Source organism: Homalodisca vitripennis, chromosome 1, assembly GCF_021130785.1.
Source record: "Homalodisca vitripennis isolate AUS2020 chromosome 1, UT_GWSS_2.1, whole genome shotgun sequence".
In the NCBI taxonomy this organism is placed as follows: Eukaryota; Metazoa; Arthropoda; class Insecta; order Hemiptera; family Cicadellidae; genus Homalodisca; species Homalodisca vitripennis.
Genome location: NC_060207.1, coordinates 21444023 through 21465054, shown reverse-complemented (window position 1 = coordinate 21465054; position 21032 = coordinate 21444023). Strand labels below are relative to the sequence as shown.

Here is a 21032-nt window from a genome sequence, read left to right as displayed (position 1 = left end):
GGGTTTTGTACATTTATAAACTTAATATTAAATAGGGATAAAATGTATAGTACTCTATTGAAGCACTGTAAGATTATTATACAGTAAATATATAAAATGAATGATTTGACTAATCATATCATTAGGCCTATTCCAAATGTATGGACTGTGGCTGGGATTGATGGTTAGGCTTACCAAAAGTTACACAGTATATCGGCCTAAACTGTAAAAAAGCTGCTCCTAGCATGACAGAACAGGATAAGTAATAGTATGTTAATTTAACAGTAAAAACCTTTAACATACTAGCTAAAATATTTATTTGTCAAAGAATTTAGAATTCCAAATAAGTAAATGGAAAATGAAATAAGGTTTCTAATATGCATTCCAACGAACTTACTGTAGGCAATATTTAAAATTCCCTCCACCAAATATTGTTGTCTTGACCTATACGTTGGTTCGATATCACGTAAAAATACACGATTTCTCGCGATATACGATAATATTCTACGTCGGCCCACTAAAACTGATTTTATAACAGAAGTACACACTAAGTGAATCAACACTGACTGACGACGAAGCAGACACAGATCCAGATGGCAACAGTAGTAGAGACCATAGAGTAAAACAAAAAAAAAAATAGAGTGGAAAGTACTTTTGTCAAGATTTTTACCCGATCTCCAGTTACATTTTAAACGCACTCTCGTTGTAGTACCCTATTCACCTCACCGGAAACGGAGAAGTCAAAGTCTCTAATACGATACTGATCCTACCAGCAACAAACTACTTTGCTCACATTTATGTTCAGTTTTTTGCAACAATATTAGATATTATGAAAGTGTTAATAAAAACACTTCTAATTGTTCATGTTATGGTTTACATAGTGACTAGTGAGTTAACAGATCTGATGTCTCAATATATATCTGACACTTCGATGTTTTTGGCTTACAACACCGATATTTTTATAGTCAATACAAAATTTGCATGCTTAATATGCTTTTAATAATTCATATACATACTCAGTTACCTATATAGAACCTTGGATGAATATATACTGGACCATACATATATATATATATCCAAGGTTCTGTATAGGTAACTGTACGATAAAAAAGTTTTGTTTTGGGGGGGGGGGGTGGGGGGGGGGGGGGGTGGGGGGGGGGGGGGGTGGGGGGGGGGGGGGGTGGGGGGGGGGGGGGGTGGGGGGGGGGGGGGGTGGGGGGGTTAGTGATTGTAATTGCTACTGGACATCTATAGGCTTGCCCCAGATTTTAAGTGACCACATTTGGGTTTCCCTGTACTCCGTACAGGTTCTACTGACAACGGCAATGAACCAACCAGAAGTTAAATCCTCCTGAGGCTCAATAAGATACTACATATTAACCAACGATATGTCTAGGGGTGCCTTATACCAAATAGCAAAATTTATATTCCTAAAACAAAACTATCAGTATAGCAAAATACTTACTGAACATTTTTTGTCTCATAAAGATGTCTGTTCTGAAGAGGTGGCAAAGGTGCAATCCAAGTGTACTTACACTGCATTCCCATCGGTTTGTTATACAAATCTTCGACTCGTCACACATTGGGGAATTTCATTAAAGAGAACTAAATCCACTCTTGCAAACCAACACGTGTTGTTGCCTGTCCCCCCAAAACTTTATACCGTTGTTCACATCCCTCTTGTTTGATTGTGTCCTTTAAGTCCTTCAATGCAATATGATTCATTGATCAGCTTAAACCCTTTTCTGCACTCACAAGAATATCCCTCCTTTCAGTGTTCTTACAAAATTTGATTGCAGTCAGACATATTCAGGAAAACATTCATCAATATCTTCACAAAGATTTCATGTCAGAAGATAGACTGAATCCTTGCTTGCATCCACACTTGATAGTCTTCCTTCTGTATTCATGCAAAGTTGGCTGCACTTAGACTCTTCCAAACAATCATTGACATCTGAAGCAGCTAATTTTAATCATCGGCCCACCAACATAACCTTATAAAAACACACTCCACAACTAAAAGAACCTTCTGAATTTACACACATTTGATCACAAACTGAGGTATTTTTTGTGCATTTCATTTATATCATTGCAATTTCTGAGATACAATGTCCATTTTCATATCCAGGATCACAGACACAATGATAGGAACCTTCAGTTATTCAACACATTGTTGGGAACAATGGCCATTATCGTACAAACATTCATTGTGAATCGATACATTGTTTTGAATTTGACTCCAAATGTAAATCCCCTGTGAACAAGAACAAAGACCAGTGGTTTGATTACAGACCTGTTGAACAACCGCCATTGTTCTCTGAACAGTGAAATGCCAAACACGTTACATTATCACTGGATAGAGTAAAATGCTCTGGACATTCACAAAAGGAATATCCACCATCTTGAATACAAATATGAGAACATCCCTCCATTATTAAGGTCACACATTTGAACTTCAAAGCATAAATGATTGTCCTCCTTCAAGATATGGCCTGGGGGGCATCCACAGTGATAACTCCCAATATCATTAATGCAATCATGGGGAGCATCTTGAATTGATCTCATTGTTTTCCAGGCATTCATCAATATCTTCACAAGTTCTTGAATCTCCCCCAAGTACAAATCCTATTGGACATTCACAGTGAAAAAACTACCCAATGAATTAACACAAGAGTGAGAACAAATAGTTGACTCCTCATCAACAGTAAAGCTGCATTCATCGATATCTTCACATTTTCCGGTAACGTTATTTGTATTATATCCTGGGGAACACTTACATGAGTAGCTTCCTTCATTGTTGATACATAGGCCAACAGCGCAGTCATTTTCTTGGTCACATTCATCAATATCTACACATGTTGTCTGATCTTCACTAATATAAAATCCTGTATTACAGTGACATTCATAACTACCAATATTAATTTTCACATATTTGAGAGCAAGGATTCTTTGTACACTCATTTACATCTTCACAGTTGGAATCTATCATCTCATAACCTTTTGGGCAAGCGTGCTTATTTTTTTCAACACATGTTTTTCTGTCAGACAGTAAAGATAATCCTGAAGGACAAAGACATATGTATGAATCCCTCTTCAATTTATGCAATTGTGAAGAGCATCCTGAAATCCCTTGTTCACATTCATCAATGTCCACACATGTTGTTCCATTTTCCAAGACGTATCCTTCATCACAAGTACAAATGGCTTCTCCGTTTTCAAATATGCAATCTTGAGAGCAACTCTTTTTTTTGGCACTCATCCTCTTTAGGATGGCATGTCCTGTGATCATTGGAGAGTTTCATGATCTCCTGGCAGACACATTTGTAACTGCCGATTGTGTTTTTCGCAAACATGGGAACACAAGTAACTGTCCGCATATTCCAAGCACTCATCTATGTCTATGCATGTTCCTGTCATCACTGTCCAGCATGAAACCTGGTAGACAGGAGCATGTGTAGGGACCCTAGTGTATTTGTACATCCATGGGAGCATTGAGTCGCGTTAGTAGCACATTCATCAACATCTAGAAAAAAGACAAAATATGTTACTCTCAAATTTGCACAAAACTGAATAAAACAATTTAGTTTTAGCAACTTTTTGCTTACAAATATAACAATATTTTTATTGCTGTATTTTATATACACAGAATAAACCTCATCATACTTCCGAGAAATGTAGAAATAAATAAAAAACAAAAATGAATGTGCCTAGCTTATACAATACATGCATTGACTTCAAAATTGTCCAATTCTAATTATTTTTTTTTAGAATTTTAATAGATTTTATATAAAAATCTTTTAAATAATCAAACATATAACATAAATAAAAGCATTTTATAGAAAGAAAATTATTAGCTAAAAAATAACAAATTAAAAAAAATGAGTTCTTATTCAAGGAAAGTCTGTTTCTAAACTTTAGAACAAAAACAGTACAACAGCTGGCTCTAGTTAATCGTCCTTGGGTTTTAAATTATAAGAAGAATATCCAATCTTAAGATTGGGACATTTCCTTCATTATCCTCTTGTTTTAAAATTTAGAACAAAAATAATTCAAGAGCTGGCTATATATAATCCTTCTTGGGTTTTACTGTATAAGAACAATGTCCAATCTTATAAGATACAATATACACTTATTGTATGTGATAATTGAAATCATTTTGTATACATACAAATCCAAATGCCATTGAAGTTTTTTTTTTTTAATTTGAATAGTTTTTTCATGATTGAGTTTTATAATTGTTTTAAAGTTAAGGCATTTAAAAATAATCAGCACAAAACTTGCATGAAACCAAAGACTGAATGCCTGTAAAGTCAATAAGGGAGCAAAATAACCAAGGCTGAAGATTTATAATTGTTCAACCAATCAACAATTTTTTAGACTGTGTCTGGGAAAGAACAAATCGTTGAGGCATGATAGTGTTCATTTCTTTGCTTTTCCTTAAGCCATAGTGAAAAATGCCATATCTCCCCACCTAAAATACCAAAAAGCCCACAAGTTTTAAAGTAAAATATGTAAAAACATTCATAGCTTTGCTCATTAAGGCTGGGCAATAACAGTGTTTAAATAACATTTACAATACATTAGATGTTTTTAATTCGTCACTGGTGCAATCTGGAGTGAAAGTTAGATATAACTTTAAGATTTGCTATCTGCATTATACTACCAATCAAGCACAGTTCTAAAATTAAAAACAAATGTTTCTTTAAATTTGTCAAGCTTCAACTGAAAGGAGTCAACAACTGTTTAATTTCAGTTAAATTTGGATTGTTTAGTTAAATTTGTCCAAATAATTGTTCTTGATTTCTGTAACAAATTATTAATTTGCTTCTCATATCTAAAACATGAACGGATTAATTGGTTTTAAATTATAATACCTCAACTACTCTTTATTCTTCTGTAAACAGTTTTATCATTTTATTTAACTATTTAAAACAGTTTAGACAAATAGAGGCCACAAATTCAGAATTTGTTCCCATTGCCTTTTGGGGAAAATCACCCTTAATGGCCCTTCTTTATTTAATGTTTGTTATTGACAATAATTGGTTTGAAAGGATAGTAGGATTTTCTGACATCCAGTAGGACGTATACTAGCAAAATCATCAATCGTCCTTTTTATTTTGTACAGAAAAACAATGTGATCCAAACTTACCCTCACATGTTCCTTGTACACTATGGTACCCATCACCACAGCCTTGTCCACAATGAAAAGATCCTGGAGTATTGATGCAATTTGTTTCACAACAGATGATTTTGTTCCTCACATTCGTTTATGTCTGTTCAACCAACAAATTAATTAACATTGCTGCAACACGCCATAGTATTTAAGAAAATTCAAACTGTATATAATAACTCTCCTTTTGACTAGGAAAGTTTTCACACCTGCCGAAACTGTTGAATGTTCTAGCAAGAATCAACTGATCTTGTCATATTTTCTTGTGATTAAAAGGAAAGAAATAAAATAATTTAAAGTTTTGTTAAGTAATATAAAGCAGTAAATACTCACTCAGAAAAATATATTTTGGGTTTCAAATGAATTCCACTAGAAATAGCAAAAAATTTCCATTTTCCACAACCTTGAGAATCTTTATTTCTTCAAATAAGAGCTGAATGTGCTGAAGTCATATTGATTTTAACCTCTTAGGAACAATGATAAAATTAACAATATTTTTTTTTGCATGGAACTAATGGTGGTGCATTTATTTTAAAAATATCATTCATTCAAATCTAAGCAATTTTTTAGTTTTGAATATCATGATTGATTTCTATAACTTTGTCTATTACTTAAATATCATATTTTATCATAATAAATATTTATGATATCTATAAATTGAGTAATCACCCATAAACTTCTTCAACCAAAAATAAGATGTTAAATTATTCTTACAGGATAAAATTTTTAGATCGTTTCACTATAGCCGGCTATTACAAAAGGCTATTGCAATTCCATCCTGTGTAAAACCTTCCTTACGTCAATGAAGAAGCTAGAAAAATTTACCTTTACAAGTCTTCCAGTCAGAGTCCAGCTGGCTTATCCCGTCGGACAGAGACAGAAGGCAGAGCCAAGCGTGTTTGATGCATGAATGTGAGCAGCCTAGGAGGTGGGCCTTGATCACTGCACTCATCTATGTCCTCACAGCTGGTGTTGTCCTCAGCTAGCCGAGTGCCAGGTACACCCTCACAGGAGCATTGGTAGCCACCCTCCACATTGTCACACTGTCCCTGGCACGGTCCATGTCCGTTCCGTAACAAGCACTCATTTATATCTGTACACAAAGAGATCCTGTAGATCCTTCAAAACTGAGCAAAAAATAAAATGCTATTGAAGACAGTGAAGTATAAATTTAGAAAAAATAATAAATTTCATTATGCTATAGGACATTTTTACTTCGTAAGAGGTTGTTATGGAAGTTGCTGTGAAGTAATTGTCATGACATACAAATAATGTGGAAAATAAATTTTAATTTTTGTTTTTAAGAATAAAAAACATGCATGATGAAAACCACCAAACTACATTAAGTAATACATTGGAGATTTTCATCTTTCTTTTTTATTTTATTTACAATACATATTTTATAATTCTGCATGTTGGGAAGAATGCCCCTTTTTATATCTTAAAAGACTTATTTTACTGTTAAAATTAACTGACCTATTGATTTTTTCTGTAACAACATCTCTCAGTCTTTTCTCATTAAATACATCTTCTAGTAAAACTCCCTTCATATACTATTGTCTAGATAAAAATTATTCCGTACTTTTTATGCAGACCAGTTCTGACTTAATACTTTGTTAGAAGTTATCAATTGTAAAATGTAACCTTACACCTTACTACCAAATAGGAATTAAAATTAAAAAATAATTCCAACTCAAATTTTTGAGTTGCTTAGTACTATTTGATATTTGATATACAGTGTTTAAAATGATTTTAAGCTTATAACAATATTTACTGCAGCGTAATTATAAAGATAAAATATCTGGGGTAAACAATAAAAGTGCCAATATACAGTAAGTTACTTATATGAAACATTAGACCCTGTGTGTATGAAAATACTCTTATAAACTTCTTATTTACAGTGAATAAAAAAATGCCTGACTAATGATACACAGTTCAATGGTTTGGAATAAGGTGTGAAAAATGTATTATTAATCGACTGCTTGTCCTTAGATATTACTTGTTTTTTTTGTGAATTTGCTCATGTCATTGTCACTGTGTGTGTACGCTTTAAGAGTTTTTCAGGAAAAAGATAACTATATCTGTACAATAGTTTTTTCTTCCAAAATATTCATCAACTGACCTAAAAAATTCAATTCACTTAAAATCTGAAAAATAACAGATAGATTTAAATGTGACTCCAGACTTACTTATTTTTTTACTGAGTGATTGCTCAAAATGTAAAGCAACAGCATTATTTACTTCATTTTATAAGCAGTTTCTTCAGTATTGGAAATCTTGAGCAAAGAAATTGTCCGCTGTCTTATTCATTTGAAAGCAATAGAAATAATAAATACCCAAATAGGAGACTACTTTGTTTTATTCACACCACCCCAAACAGCGTTAGCAGTAAAACAGAATTAACAAAGGTTCCATAAAGCAAAAGATAATTTTTTTAAATCTCAAATGAGCTATTAAGATGTTTTAAGTACATGACAGCAACAGTAAAGTTGTACAAAGAAAATTAATGAGAAATCTGTTTGTTGATATAAAACGTCAAGATAAAATACAAATAGGCTAAAATATTTACCTACACATGTGGTGCGATCATCTGCCAGTCTGTACCCTGTCTCACAACTGCAGTAGAATGAGCCAGGGGTATTGTGACATGTATTTTGACATCCTCCGTTGTTCTTACTGCATTCATTTTTGTCTACAAATATTGAAATACGTTTTAGTTACAAAGGTACACATAGTAGTTATGACATTGATTATTTATGTCAAATGTATATTGAATACATTTCTTCATGGAGTTTATGACATAACAGTGGAACTATGAGAATTCAAAGGTTGCAGAAACAATTTTTGAAGGTACCCAGGAGTTATATTTTTCAGAGTTGTCAAAACCTCATAATATTTTTACTCAGAAACAAATCCTGAATATTGTTCTTCCTGAGAAGCAAAGCTGAAATTGTCAACAAAGTGTAAAATAGCTATTAGTAAACTTATAGTAACTGAAGAAAGAAAGATAATTAAAATTATTATTCTTAAAAGTTTTTTATTATTCTGTGCCCATGGATAATTCCTGGTACATTGACTTTGTGCAATTTGTGTCATTTTTTGACAGAATTTCAACGTTTTCCACTTCCAGTGGCATGCGCTCTAATTCTACTTTAGTACCATAAATGGGATCACAGACTGAAATGTAGTGTGGGAATGAGAATGTGAACAAGTTGAAGAGCGGTTGCATCTACATAACAAGCATGAGGACCTGCAAAAGATTAGGTGTCTGACACTCTTTGTGAACATGAGAATGACTTGAAAGCAAAAAGCATACCTGGTAAAAAGGACCAGACAGACGCTGGAATCTCCTAACTGATACACTTGTGAATTATTGGCCTCTATTTTTTTTTTATTATTGATACAAACAAATGCATAAAAATTATCAACCATAGCAATGGAAATATTCTGCATGGAAATAGTCCAATTGTGGCTGGTTAAATTAAATATTTCATTGCTTGAGATGAAACTAGGATCTCACAGCCCTTTCTTACATTTCATCTCATATAGAGACTAAAACAAAACATTCTTATTTTAAAATAATAATAAAACTATAAATATTTTACTGTAGACATTTAAAAAAAATATTAACAACTAAAAGTACTAAAAATATAACTTTACTGGAGAATATAAGCTAAAAATCTTATAATGATAAAAAGGTATAAAGGACTTTCTAAAAAGTCTGTTACTGCATCAGTCTAGCTGAGAAAACAGTATATTGTCCTGTCCGAAGATTTTAACTTTATTATATTATGGTAGCACAGTTCCACGTACAGTAAACCTTACATATAGATGTAAAATCGATCAAAGATAGAGAGTGGTAATGAGATATCACAATCGGTTTAGCTTTTTTTTTCGTTGAATTAGTTTAAGTCCATGGTTACTTTTGTCTAGTCCAGCACACTGTTAATGACAGTGCTGATCATGGTAATGCCATCATCGATCAGGTGTATTAACGTGGATATATATCTGGAAATCATCAACATAAATGTGGGACTTGCAGTGTACAAGTATTGTGCTTGTCATTAACGTATAACATAAAGAACAGAGGACTAAATATAGAAACCCTGAGAAACACCACACTCAACCATTTGGATGTTATGCCACCTACCCGCACACACTGCCAGACAGATAAGACCTCAGCCATTGCAGGATATTTTCTGAAAAACCAATGTTTTCCCCAATTTTTTCCAATAATAATCTGTAGTTTACACAGTGAAAAGCCTTTGAAAAATCAAAAATTTTCAGTATTGTGCTTAGTTTTTGGTCCATTGCGAATTGTATATTGTCAGTGACTCAGTAAAGCAGTTTCAGTCCCTGTTTCAAATTCCTGCTTTTTAATTATTTAGAACATTATTGCGAGTTAAATAATCAGTAACAATTCTTAGACAGAGCACACAGAATACTAACTAATTGGTCTGAAGTCTTGGCAAGATGTTGGAAATGAGGTGGACTTTAGCATACTTCCAAAGTGAAAATAAAATACTTTGTCTCAGTTGCATGTTGAAAATATATGTGATAGTTGGGAGAGTTTAAAAAAGAATGTTTTTTATTAATCAAATTTTTATGCTATCAGACCCTTGAGCATTACTGTCAATATGGTAAATGGCTTTCAACACATCTGATTGTATTACAGGTTTGAAAGTACTTTTTTCATATTCGTGCTGATTTGCTGGTGCATCTGAATCTTCTCCCCTCTACACCCGTGCCCAACACTGTTGCCAGTTTTACGTGTATGAAAAATTACTGACCCATGTTTTGCAGACAACTTAATCCAGCAGTCACTATATGGCTATAATAGCCATGTCACAGTGGAATCAGCTGGTGTTAATGATATGGCAACTCCGTCTCAAATGTCAACTGACTGTTTTGGTGTGGGGTTTGCTCTAGCAATTGTATCAATAAAGACTTGCTTTCTTCATACAACAAAATAATTATAAATAAGTCATAATAAAGTCATTAATTTTTTTAATTTAATAAGAAAAAGTGGATATTAGTAATATAATCCAACTTTCCAGTTTGTTTTTCTTTTGATTTTCATATTCAAATAAATGTAAAATGTAATGAACACCTAATTATTATAATTAAAAAAATTGAGACAGTTAAAATTAACATGAATATAACATCTAGCAGACTTTCTGATAAGTAAAACTTTTAAATACATTACCTATACATGATTTTCCATTCTGATTGAATCCTTTGAAGCAAAAACATTGAGGTTTACCATTCACTTCTCTGCAGTCATGTTTCACACCCAGCATTAATGCAACCATATTTTTCTAAAAATAAAAATAGGAATATTAGTAAGTTATGGTCTTTTTTATTATGATAGAATCAAAAACGCACACCGTAAGGGAAAGACTAAAACTAAAAAAGATAAATGTTAGTTGATGACAGTCTACTTAAAATCAATTCTTTTCAAAAGCTGCACTGACAGTCATGCAGAACTGAAATGCACTCAATAGAAATTAATACCAATTTGGAATGTAATTACTTACTTTTTCTGGGTAAGCAGATGGGTAGCCTACCTACCCATTTTTCATTCTGGCACCCCCAATATTCGACTACGAGGACTATGCAACTTGTACCCAGGTATGCAACGGTAAATTGCTATAAGATACTTCTGCTTTTTCTGTTTTTCTCCTAAAAAGGATAATTTTTAATAACATGCAAATGTACTTAATACAAATATTTAATAGTCTATAGTTTACTTTATATAAAAAAGGCCATAACCTTTTATTTAAATTCATATACAAAAAAAATTTTGTGAAATTATGTGTTAGATTATACTTTATAATAAAATAATAATACTATTATTATTTTATTCTTGGCTGCTTTTCTACTGAATGAGCCATATAATAGTAATATACTGTATATTTCTAGAAATTTTAATTGTTTTAGTTGTATTTGACAACTACAACAAAAGAAACACATAAGAAAAAATATCATTTTTGGTGAGGGTGTGATTGATTCCCCACTCAATTCTAAAATATTCCAGGAAAAACGTTTCCAATCACCCTCTTCTTAAAACCTTCCTCGGATTTCAATAAATATTTTACAAAATTAGTTATACAAGTTTATTAGGAATTTTTTGGATTAAAATTATATGAACCTTATCACAGGTTAATCATAACATAACACAGTACTTAGAAACGCTACTTAGAGTTATGACAATGTTGGTGACATTTACAGTATTGCGTTTAAAGAAATGCATTTTTATATTTGATGAAGTATTGCTGAAATTATACTACTTAAAGCAACATTTACAAAGGTATTTTAAGTATAACACCTTATTGTATCAATAATTATTTACATAATTTAACTGTATATAAATTTTACTTACTTATCAGTAAAAACAATCTTCATTTTCATCCAACTTACTCAGATAGTTATATTTTATAAGTATAAAAAGTTGTAATTTCAATAAATACACACCTTTCTTACCTGTAAAATAGAACATATTCGTTATAAAATATTAATAGACAGTATGAACAAGTTCTACAACAATTCACCATAATTAGGTTGCAGTATAATTAGATAAATGAAACACTCCACTTCATACGAAGTACTAGGTATAAAAATTGGTAAAGTTCTAAGTCGATTTAAAACTAAGTTTTGTTATGATCAATGTTTTCACAATGCATTAGTTTTTTGTCATTAAAATGCTATCTACTATTATCTCTTATGTACATTTTCAGAATTTTTCAGTCTAACGCCTACTGGTTATAACATAGCTATTGTAGAAAAGTGTTATTAGCTCCAGTTCACATTCTTCTTTGTGCAGCTTCCAGAATCTGACGCTATTACAGACGTAACTCCTAGAATCTGGAGTTTTGTTTGTCTGAAAAATATCAAAAATATGTTGATGATGAAGAAGCTCAAAATAAACACTTTACATCATTTAGACATCAGAGACACAAAGACTACAAAGTCTAGGTAAAAAGTATATTCCCATTGTCTCACCAGGTGGATAATTCAGTGCACTAAGATGTTTTAGTCTGAGAGTCCCTAATGTCAAAACAATTTAAAAAAAGTTATTTTGAGCGTTATGTTACTGACTTTTTTTATCTCTTCAGATGAACATTCCAGAAGTCAAGTCTGGGGCAACGTCAGACTCCAGAAGCTAGAAAGGTGAACTGGTGCTAACTCAACATTCACATCTACTAGCTATAGCTCTTCTGTAAACCTGTAGCAAAATTCAATTTATAAGTTTCTCATTTGTTCCCATCATGTAAACATTGATGAACGTTTATTAGCAGATTCTTGTTCTACAAAAATTCAAGTAAGGCAAAGTACAGCATAGTGGACGTGAACTTCAACAGCCTAGATCTATCATCCGTCATCAATTTTCCAGTAAATAACAAATTCTTGATAAAACTATCTCTGTTTTTTCTGCTACATTATTGTTGAAAAGTGTTTTTGCAGTTATGAGTATAATACAATATCAATCTCTACAATATTATTATAGTTTATACCTTTGGTTATACAATCATTTGCATTTAGTGCTTATATCATTTTTCACTCAGTGTTATTGTTTGAATAACATTCCAACTCCAAATTCCAACCTATTACAACATTAAAAACCTCGTTATATAGTTTAGCATGTGAAGGTTGCTGATTTTAAAATTAATTTAAAATAATAAAAAAATAATTAATTGAAATTAAAATCTTCTAGGACTTATTGATGAGGCTGCAATATTTACTTAACAATATAAACATGAATAGGTTTTTGTGCACCTTAAATGTTAAAATACTTCTCTTGTGAGTATAAAGTCTAAAATGAATTTTTGTGGAAATAATCTATTATTTTAAAGGTTTAACAAATTTTATTTATGTATACTGTGATTTTTAACTTGCAGGAATCTTTAATGTTGCTACAATTTACATCTTAGCTCCTCTGTTGCAGGTTTTTCAGATGAATGTATAGAATATTTCAAAATTAAATTTATTGAAGCTCCCCCCCCCCTTTTAACCCTTTTAAAAAATTTTTTTAATATGTAAAGAGTTTTCGAGGTCAAAAGGGTTTATATATATATATATATATATATATATATATATATATATATATATATATATATATATATATATATATATAAATCCTTACACCCCCTCTTTGGGGAGGCAACCTCTCTTTTATAATTATTTTTCTAAAGCATGTGTTTCAATGTCTACTTTCTAGAAAACTCACCAAAACTTTTTCTGACCCTCCTGAAGTTAAATTGGGTGTGGTTTGATTTTTGGAGGCCAGGAGATAAAGTGGAATTTTATATTTACTATTAGATATAGCAAAATTTTAAAAATTGGATCATGGCAAACGAGTTAACCCTTGGAGCCTAGGGGTTATTTACTCTTCAAAACTATTACATCAAGGAAGTTTTTATATCCCTCTCTCCCAAAACCAAGCTCCAAAGTTTCTTGAGACCACATTCAAATTATAGTACTTATAATACAAAAAAACTTGAAACTTCGTGTAGAGTCTCACCTTACAAACTTTGGTCCCATAGAGTTTGGAACTTGAGGAGGTCTAACATACTTCGGATCCTCTGTAGAGGAGTTGAGTAAACAGGACATATCCCAATTTTTGCTGACTGTTGCAACACTTCCTGTTGACAGAAGACCAAATATTTGTTGACATTGGAGGTTTAATTTTTGGGCATAAATATCTACCAAAATATCCTACCATAAAATTTCTCGTTTTGAAGTTTTATTTGCATATAAGATTAATATTTCGTAATAATTATTGTTCTATTCTGTGGAATGCAGATGTTACGTTAAAATTATAGATTATAATACAAGGTAGGAGTAAGCTCCGCCAAGCAGGCTGAGGTTTTCACTGAGACCGCTAGCAAAATGTCTTATCTATAGAGCTCATTTCATTTTTGAGATGACCTGCTGACAGACAGACAATCATAATTAAATGACATTTAGGAAAATTGTGTCAAGTCTACTGGATGAGAAGGCTTCTCTGACGCTCAGTCAAATTCAGTCATAGTTAGACATACATCAATGTAGGACTCAATCTTGAAATCTTATGAAATGAAATTTCATACCAAATTTCAATTCAAGAGAGGAAGTATTCTCGCGATATTTTTTCTAAATTAATTCACATTTTCGTTCATTAAGTTACTTTTTATAGCAGTGTTCAAATACTCGAAGTTCCGGTGAGCAAGGGAGTGTACTACAACGCAAGAGTGGACTAATTTAAATACACCGACTTTTAATGTTTACTTTCCACTCTGCAATTGTTTGCCTTTTACTCTATGGATAAACATGTCATATGCTAAAATATCATATGATTGTACTCAATATGTTTACAAATTTATTCTTTTCTTATTTTCTGGTTCCTATCATGGCTATCTATAAAACCAATTTAAAAAATATTCGATAACGCTTAGTTATAATTTCATGGAGTGACGATCGTCGAACTCAATGTTGCCAATGTAGAAAATGAAGCTTCTTGTAAACTTTCAAATCTATAGGTCAGTTCGGCGGTCTCACCGCCTTCAACAATCAAAAAGATCTCTAAAAAAAGACTGAGCACATGAACAAAATGTTATGCTCTTCAATTTTTTTATAATAAATAATAACATTATTGGAGCAAAAGAAACCAAGATAATCGCGAAAAAACTGTTTTTTTTTTTACCTTTGACCTTGAATAACTTAAGACGCAGACATGAGATGAGGACTCTTGAGACAATTTTTAGAATGCAAAAATGAAAGTATATATATACACATTCAGCTTACTATCTCTCATTCTGAGGTTGACCCCTTTTTTATCTTAGAATGACTGAAATATGCAAAGCGAGTATAGTCCTGGACTGAGCGCCATGGCAATTAAATATCGAAGGTAAAAAAAAGAAAAACCTCAGAAGTTAAGGATTTTCCAATCTGTATTTAAATAAAACTCCGGAATCAGCAAGAATGTTATTTATAATTTGGAAAAGTTTGGAAGAAACTGATACATGGATTTTAGTACACAAATTGATAGAAAACTTCAGCTATTGCCCTATTTATAGTATCCTTTATTACGTTATAGTTTACGACGTTTACGTTATTACGACATGAAAATGAATCAAGATAAAACGAATTAACCGTATTACTTTGTTCCTCATATGATCTGTTGGGCTAGAGCCATTATGCATTGAACATGTATTCAACCTGGTCTCTCTTAAAATCGATAGAAGAAATATTCCCAAGAAAGAAATTGATTGCCAGACACGCTAATTTTGATGGAGGTCAAAATAGGAGGTATACCTGTACAGGGTGTTCAGTAAAAGTGTTCTAATACTTTGGGATTTAGTTGTACACATAAATATGAGCAAAAAGTTCATATGAAAGTGTGTCCTAAAACTTTTAGTTTTCCGTCTATCGGTCTGTATAGGTTTTTCATTAAAAAAAATTTTTTTTAAGTACCTAGTTAAATTAAAGTTATGAACTTGAGAATTGGTAGTTATGAACTAACCTTTGGTAGACCTTTTTTAAAATAAAATATTAATAAAATCCTTTTTACCCGTTTCAAAATGGCGGACGTTAGTAGGAGTTATTTTGATGGAATAATTTAAGTGTCCGCTATATTAAAACAGGTGAAAGGGTTTTGAAAATATTGTATTTTTAAAAAGGTATACTAAAGGTTAATACAATTCTTAAGTTTCATAACTTTATATTAACTGGTTCAAAAGATACAATTTTTTATAAAAAACACACACAGTTAGACGGAAAAACTAAAGGTTTTAGAACATACCTTCATATGAACTTTTTGCTAATTTTTATGTGTAGAACAAAATCCTAAAGTATTGGAACACTTTTACTGAACACCCTGTATAAGTATGACACGATAATTTGTTTTTCGGATTGTATTTTTCGGATGTATACATGAGAGTTATGAAACCGTCAGACAACTACATAATGAGTATCAAAAGCACAACTACAACTTTAAGGATCTGTATATAGTTAGCTTAGGCTGACATCACATTTATGTAGGCCTACGTGTTTGACGGTTTACTTTTAAGTGTGTAAAGCTCAAACAATATAAAAAAAATATAACCTGAGAAAAATTATCTTTTCATATTTTTTTAACCTTTCTGATAACCTACCATTTAATATCGATAAGGGAAATTTCTCTGGTGATTCCTAGAAAAATTAGGTTGTGTGTTTATACATCGTAAACTGACTCTCCGGTACTGCACAATATTACACGTATTATACTAGACAAGATAGGAATAATTCCGAATTTGTTCGAGCTGCAGGCCTGTAAATTTCGTAACCTTAACGTGTGTACAGATTAGGAAAGCAAGTAAATAATGCCAATGTTGATTTTATTCATACGATATTCGTGACAGCGGATACCCTAAAGACCTTTAACTCTAATTAGGCTATACTTATTTAAGGTGCCCCTCCCCATCCCCCATAATACCACGTATCTAAACCAATCGGAATTTAGTTTCCGATTTCAAGGCTGTGTACATTGTACCTATTGCAAATTCATCACTCATAGATAAATATTAGTTTAATTTTAGTTCTTAAAGCTAGAAAAAATATTAAATGCGCCAATTTGTTTAATGCTAAAGCTATTAGTAAAAGCACATCAGTGTTTGAGATCTTTTTTATTTTTTTCGTGAGGTTTTTTGGTGTGGGATCTCCCACCTATACGCCACTGAAAGTATAGGTACATCATGCTGATAAGTATCAGATAACCATAATCTTAAGACGACTTTTCATTATACTGATTGTTATGTGATGTTTATATCATAAATGCATATCTCAAATGTGATTATTTTCGTTACATATAATTTGTTATTCGTTTACATTTACCTATTACTTTATTAGGTCTACAATTAAGAGCAGTACAATTTATTTAAAGTTATTACTAAAAATATAAACCAACTTCTTATATATTTGAATTTTTCATAAATACATTCCACTAATTCAAATAAGACTGTTGAAATGCATCACGAATATGTTAAAAAACAAGATCGTTATTCCGAAAAAAAATCGTTCAAGAAGAGAAGACATTTTTAAAGCACAGTAGTAATGCTTTATTTGCCTGCTTGCAGGGGATTTGAATAAAAAAAATAATCATGCAACTTACTTGCACCAGTTAATGAGTTCTTCCTCTTTTTATTTCCTTTTCCTCTTTCGCTTTTTCTTCTTTCTCACTTGCTTGTTTTTAATAGTCCTTTCAACTATTTCACTTCGTTGTGTTGAGGGTAATTCTTCAAGACTAAATGACAAGAATCATAAAGTTTCGTGATTAGTAATGCATGAACATAATTTCATGTTGTTGTTCATAAAGATATTTTATAAACTACCTACAAGCGAACTATCGTATAACATTTTTTTTTATTTGTTACGAATATTACTGTAGGCGAGTCCCGAGACGATCCACGGTCTCTGCATACCGGAAAATTCAAAGCGCTAATTACCTCTCTTGAGATTCTAACCATAATCGTGTGCACTAATGTTGCAGGCGTAATTACTGACTTAAGTGCCTGCAAAATAAGGTGATACCACCACAATGCACAGCTGAACCGTGCACTATGCCAGGCGTCATCTCGTGACTCGCCTACAGAATTGTCAATTCCAACCCATAGTAAATAATTTCCATAGTATTAGTGTGTATTTCTATGGGTTTATAAGTAATAAAAAATAATCTAGTAAAATTTACGACTGTAAGGAATTGATTACATAAAATGAGCCACAGCTGTTGTGATAACGAACTTACCTGACCAGCACGCCTGGGTTCTGATCTGCCTCATCATTTACCTCTCGTGCACCGGCACCTGTCCCAAAACGTGCCAAACGTTTTAAATCCTTATCTGCATTAATATATAACAAGCAATTAATTCTACTAAACCCTTCAGATTGACAAGAGCCTAATACTAGACAATTTGAGGTTCTTGATCTTAAGAGTTAAAATGTTATATTTTTGAACAATAAGGTACGTATTGTATAGGATTAAACTTTTATGGAAATTCAGCCTTCACATTACGTAGAGCCCAGTGAGAAAGGGTTGGTTCAATTAATGTTAAGTTCAGCTCCAGTTCACCTTTCCACTTGGTGCAGCGACTGAAGTCTAACGCTGTGACAGATTTGACTCCTGGATTCGGAAATTAACATCCATCTGAAGAAAACCAATACAGTCGGCGACGGAGAAGCTCGAAAGGAACTGTAGAAGATTCGGTTGTTCCACCGTGTTTTTGGATTGTCTCAGTCAACATCATAGTGCGCTCAATTGTGTATCTGATGAGACAACGAGAACACCACTTCATCTTGATTGCATTTGTTTGTAGTCCAGGTGTTGCTGATGTCGAAACGATGTAGAGAGTTCGTTTTGAGCTTCTTCGTCGCCAACTGTATTGGATCTCTTCAGATGGATGTTGATTCCAGGTTTCAGGAGTCAAATCTGTCACAGCGTTAGACTTCAGACGCAGCACCAAGTTGAAGGTGAACTTACGAGTAACATTCTAATCCAGCCTGTTTTCCATGATACTTTAAATAATAGTGTTACAGCGTTTCTACCCTTACTTGAGGGTCTCCTGACGCACTTGGGCAGAGGGGTTGTCCAGGTGCCTTGTATACAGAAGCTGTAAACACTCCCCACACGGAGGTAGTCTGGCTCGCAGCTGTACCCCGCCATGATGCCGGCAGGTCGCTGCAGAATCACCCTCATCCTTCCGTGTTTAGGACTACCCCGCTCCCCACACTTGCCATAGTCTGAAATAGTCCAGTGAGCTGATTGACAGGGACCATGAGAAAGCACACTACAGTATTTGTAGTCATTAGTAATCACAAAAACCATACGTGTAAGAATATATAACGATTCAAATATTTAAAATGTATCCAACAAAGTGAGCTCAGGAATATTTACCATTCGCACCTTAGCAAAATCATCTAACTCTGATGTTCTTCTTCCTGCATATTACGAACTCATTTACCCGCATATCATCTATGCTCTGCCCTTAAGGTGGTGTGAGAACAAAGAGACACTGTTTCTGTTCCGACTACAAAAAAGAGCAATCAGAGTAATTTTTTCAATTAACAGGCGTCAATCTTGAAAACTGATTTTTAAGACTTCCAATACTTTTACTTTTCCATGTACAAAAACGATATGTACGAAAACTTCATCTTTTCTAACTCAATACATTGAACATTTCAAAATTCCTCGTAACCAACAGTATAATTTAAGAATTTCTAACAACCTTCAAGTCCCTGCACATCACACAGCTTTCTTCCATAAAAAATCTCCGTTACAATGCAATCAGTATTTAATAAGTTTTTAACAAACTCCCTATGCACCTCAAAACAGAGTCAAACCACGTAAAATTTAGAAAAAAAGGCTTAAGTTATTTTTCCTTGAAAAAAATAATTTTACAGCGTCCGTAAATTCCTGACTGGTGGCTAATTGGACAACCTGGTAGTTTTTTAATATCTTAAGAGTTCAAGTTGTTTTAGTTATTTTATTGAAAATTGTAATCTGTTGTAAGTAGTTATCTGACATGACCAATGCATGTAATTGTGTTACTTTGGTTGAATAAACGAGTTATTAAGTTATTGAATGCAGGACAAATAAACATCAAATGGGTTCTTCTTTTTAGGCAGATGTACACAAAATCAGCCTATTACAATATTATTCTTATGATAGCACTTCCCGAAAATGTCTGCGTAACTTTACCGAGCATGATCCCCGTAGTCCAAAACCACCCCATCGTACAAAAGTTTATGTACATAGTAATCACTGTTTGTATTAGAAGAATAATAAATGTTTCACTTTCTATATTTCGGGGGATTTAAGAACCCCGTCATAGGGAGTTAAAAAATAAATTAACACGTTAGAACAAAATAATAAAAAGTAAACAAGAATCAAGAAAACACAAACGTAAACACAGTGCATAACATTTGATAAAGCCCGGCTAATGTTATTTTGTTTGTTTCTAATAAATCTTGGTGGAATAGATTTTTGTAAAGGATGGAATGATAATAGTAATTTTTGAAAAATTTTTGGATCTATAAAAACTATTTACAATATTATCTTAAATTTAGTTCAACAGGATTTTTTGTCTTCAACATAATTTGATGGGCTTGCTCCAAGTGCTTTATTTTAATATGTTGTATTTTTATCAGGTCAAGGTGGTATTTTGTTAATACAATTTATATATATAGAAAGTTTTATATATAATCGATGACTGTCCCTAAAAAAGGCTCAAACTTTTCACAAAAATTGATCTTATAATTAAATATTATAAGATCAATCAGTTCTCAACAATTAAATATTCGTTGGTCAGCTTGGTACGTAATTTCGTTTCAATTTGGCGGCCGTTTTTTAAAACTCATCAAAATTCACAAGTCCGTTATTTATAAACAGAGAAAAAACAAAAACTGTTTTGGAATGATAACATTTCCTAAACTTAAAAAAAAACTTTTATTGTATATCTAACGGTTTTGAGATATTAATTACATGTAAAATCCCATGGGAATAAATGTATAATATTTAAGTTGTCACAAAATCTCCCTACTTCTTCTGACTGAGTCTCAAAGGCTATTCAAAGGTTATTGTATAGTGACAATGGGGACAACATAGAACTTTGTGAACTTTTTGCCATTTTATGTACAGTACATCAATAACAAAGTGGACAAACACTTGAGACCTACAAACTGATCTTTTTCTCAGGTTGGCCATGGTATGTGCAGACTTCTAGTGTTGTCTTTTGAAGACTTTGCATGTAACTTACATTACTTATCATAGCGTAAACAAAACAATAGACAAGTAGGAAAGTACACGTTAAATGTCAATGCAAAGACCACGAACTCTAAGGCTGGTAGTATTTAACCAAAGTCAAACGAAAAT

The 21032-nt window shown here is 32.5% G+C and overlaps 1 protein-coding gene and 1 long non-coding RNA gene across 2 annotated transcripts in view; both read right to left on the bottom strand.

The window, feature by feature from the left end:
• Window positions 1-6087: 6087 nt before the first annotated feature.
• On the bottom strand, window positions 6088-10435 carry LOC124375090. The gene is made up of 3 exons (XR_006923666.1): window positions 10356-10435; window positions 7719-7841; window positions 6088-6242 (listed from the first exon to the last, which is right to left on the bottom strand). It is a non-coding gene; the product is annotated as an uncharacterized LOC124375090 (long non-coding RNA).
• Window positions 10436-13666: 3231 nt separating this feature from the next.
• The window catches only part of LOC124374143, a 49662-nt gene continuing 42296 nt past the window's right edge, over window positions 13667-21032 (bottom strand). Inside the window, exons 2-5 of the mRNA XM_046832666.1 lie at window positions 18713-18901; window positions 17910-17967; window positions 17277-17408; window positions 13667-13791 (exon numbers count right to left, since the gene is read on the bottom strand). Coding sequence (XP_046688622.1) covers window positions 17306-17408; window positions 17910-17967; window positions 18713-18901 — 350 coding nt within the window. The 3' untranslated portion in view covers window positions 13667-13791; window positions 17277-17305. The remainder of the gene's footprint in view (window positions 13792-17276; window positions 17409-17909; window positions 17968-18712; window positions 18902-21032) is intronic.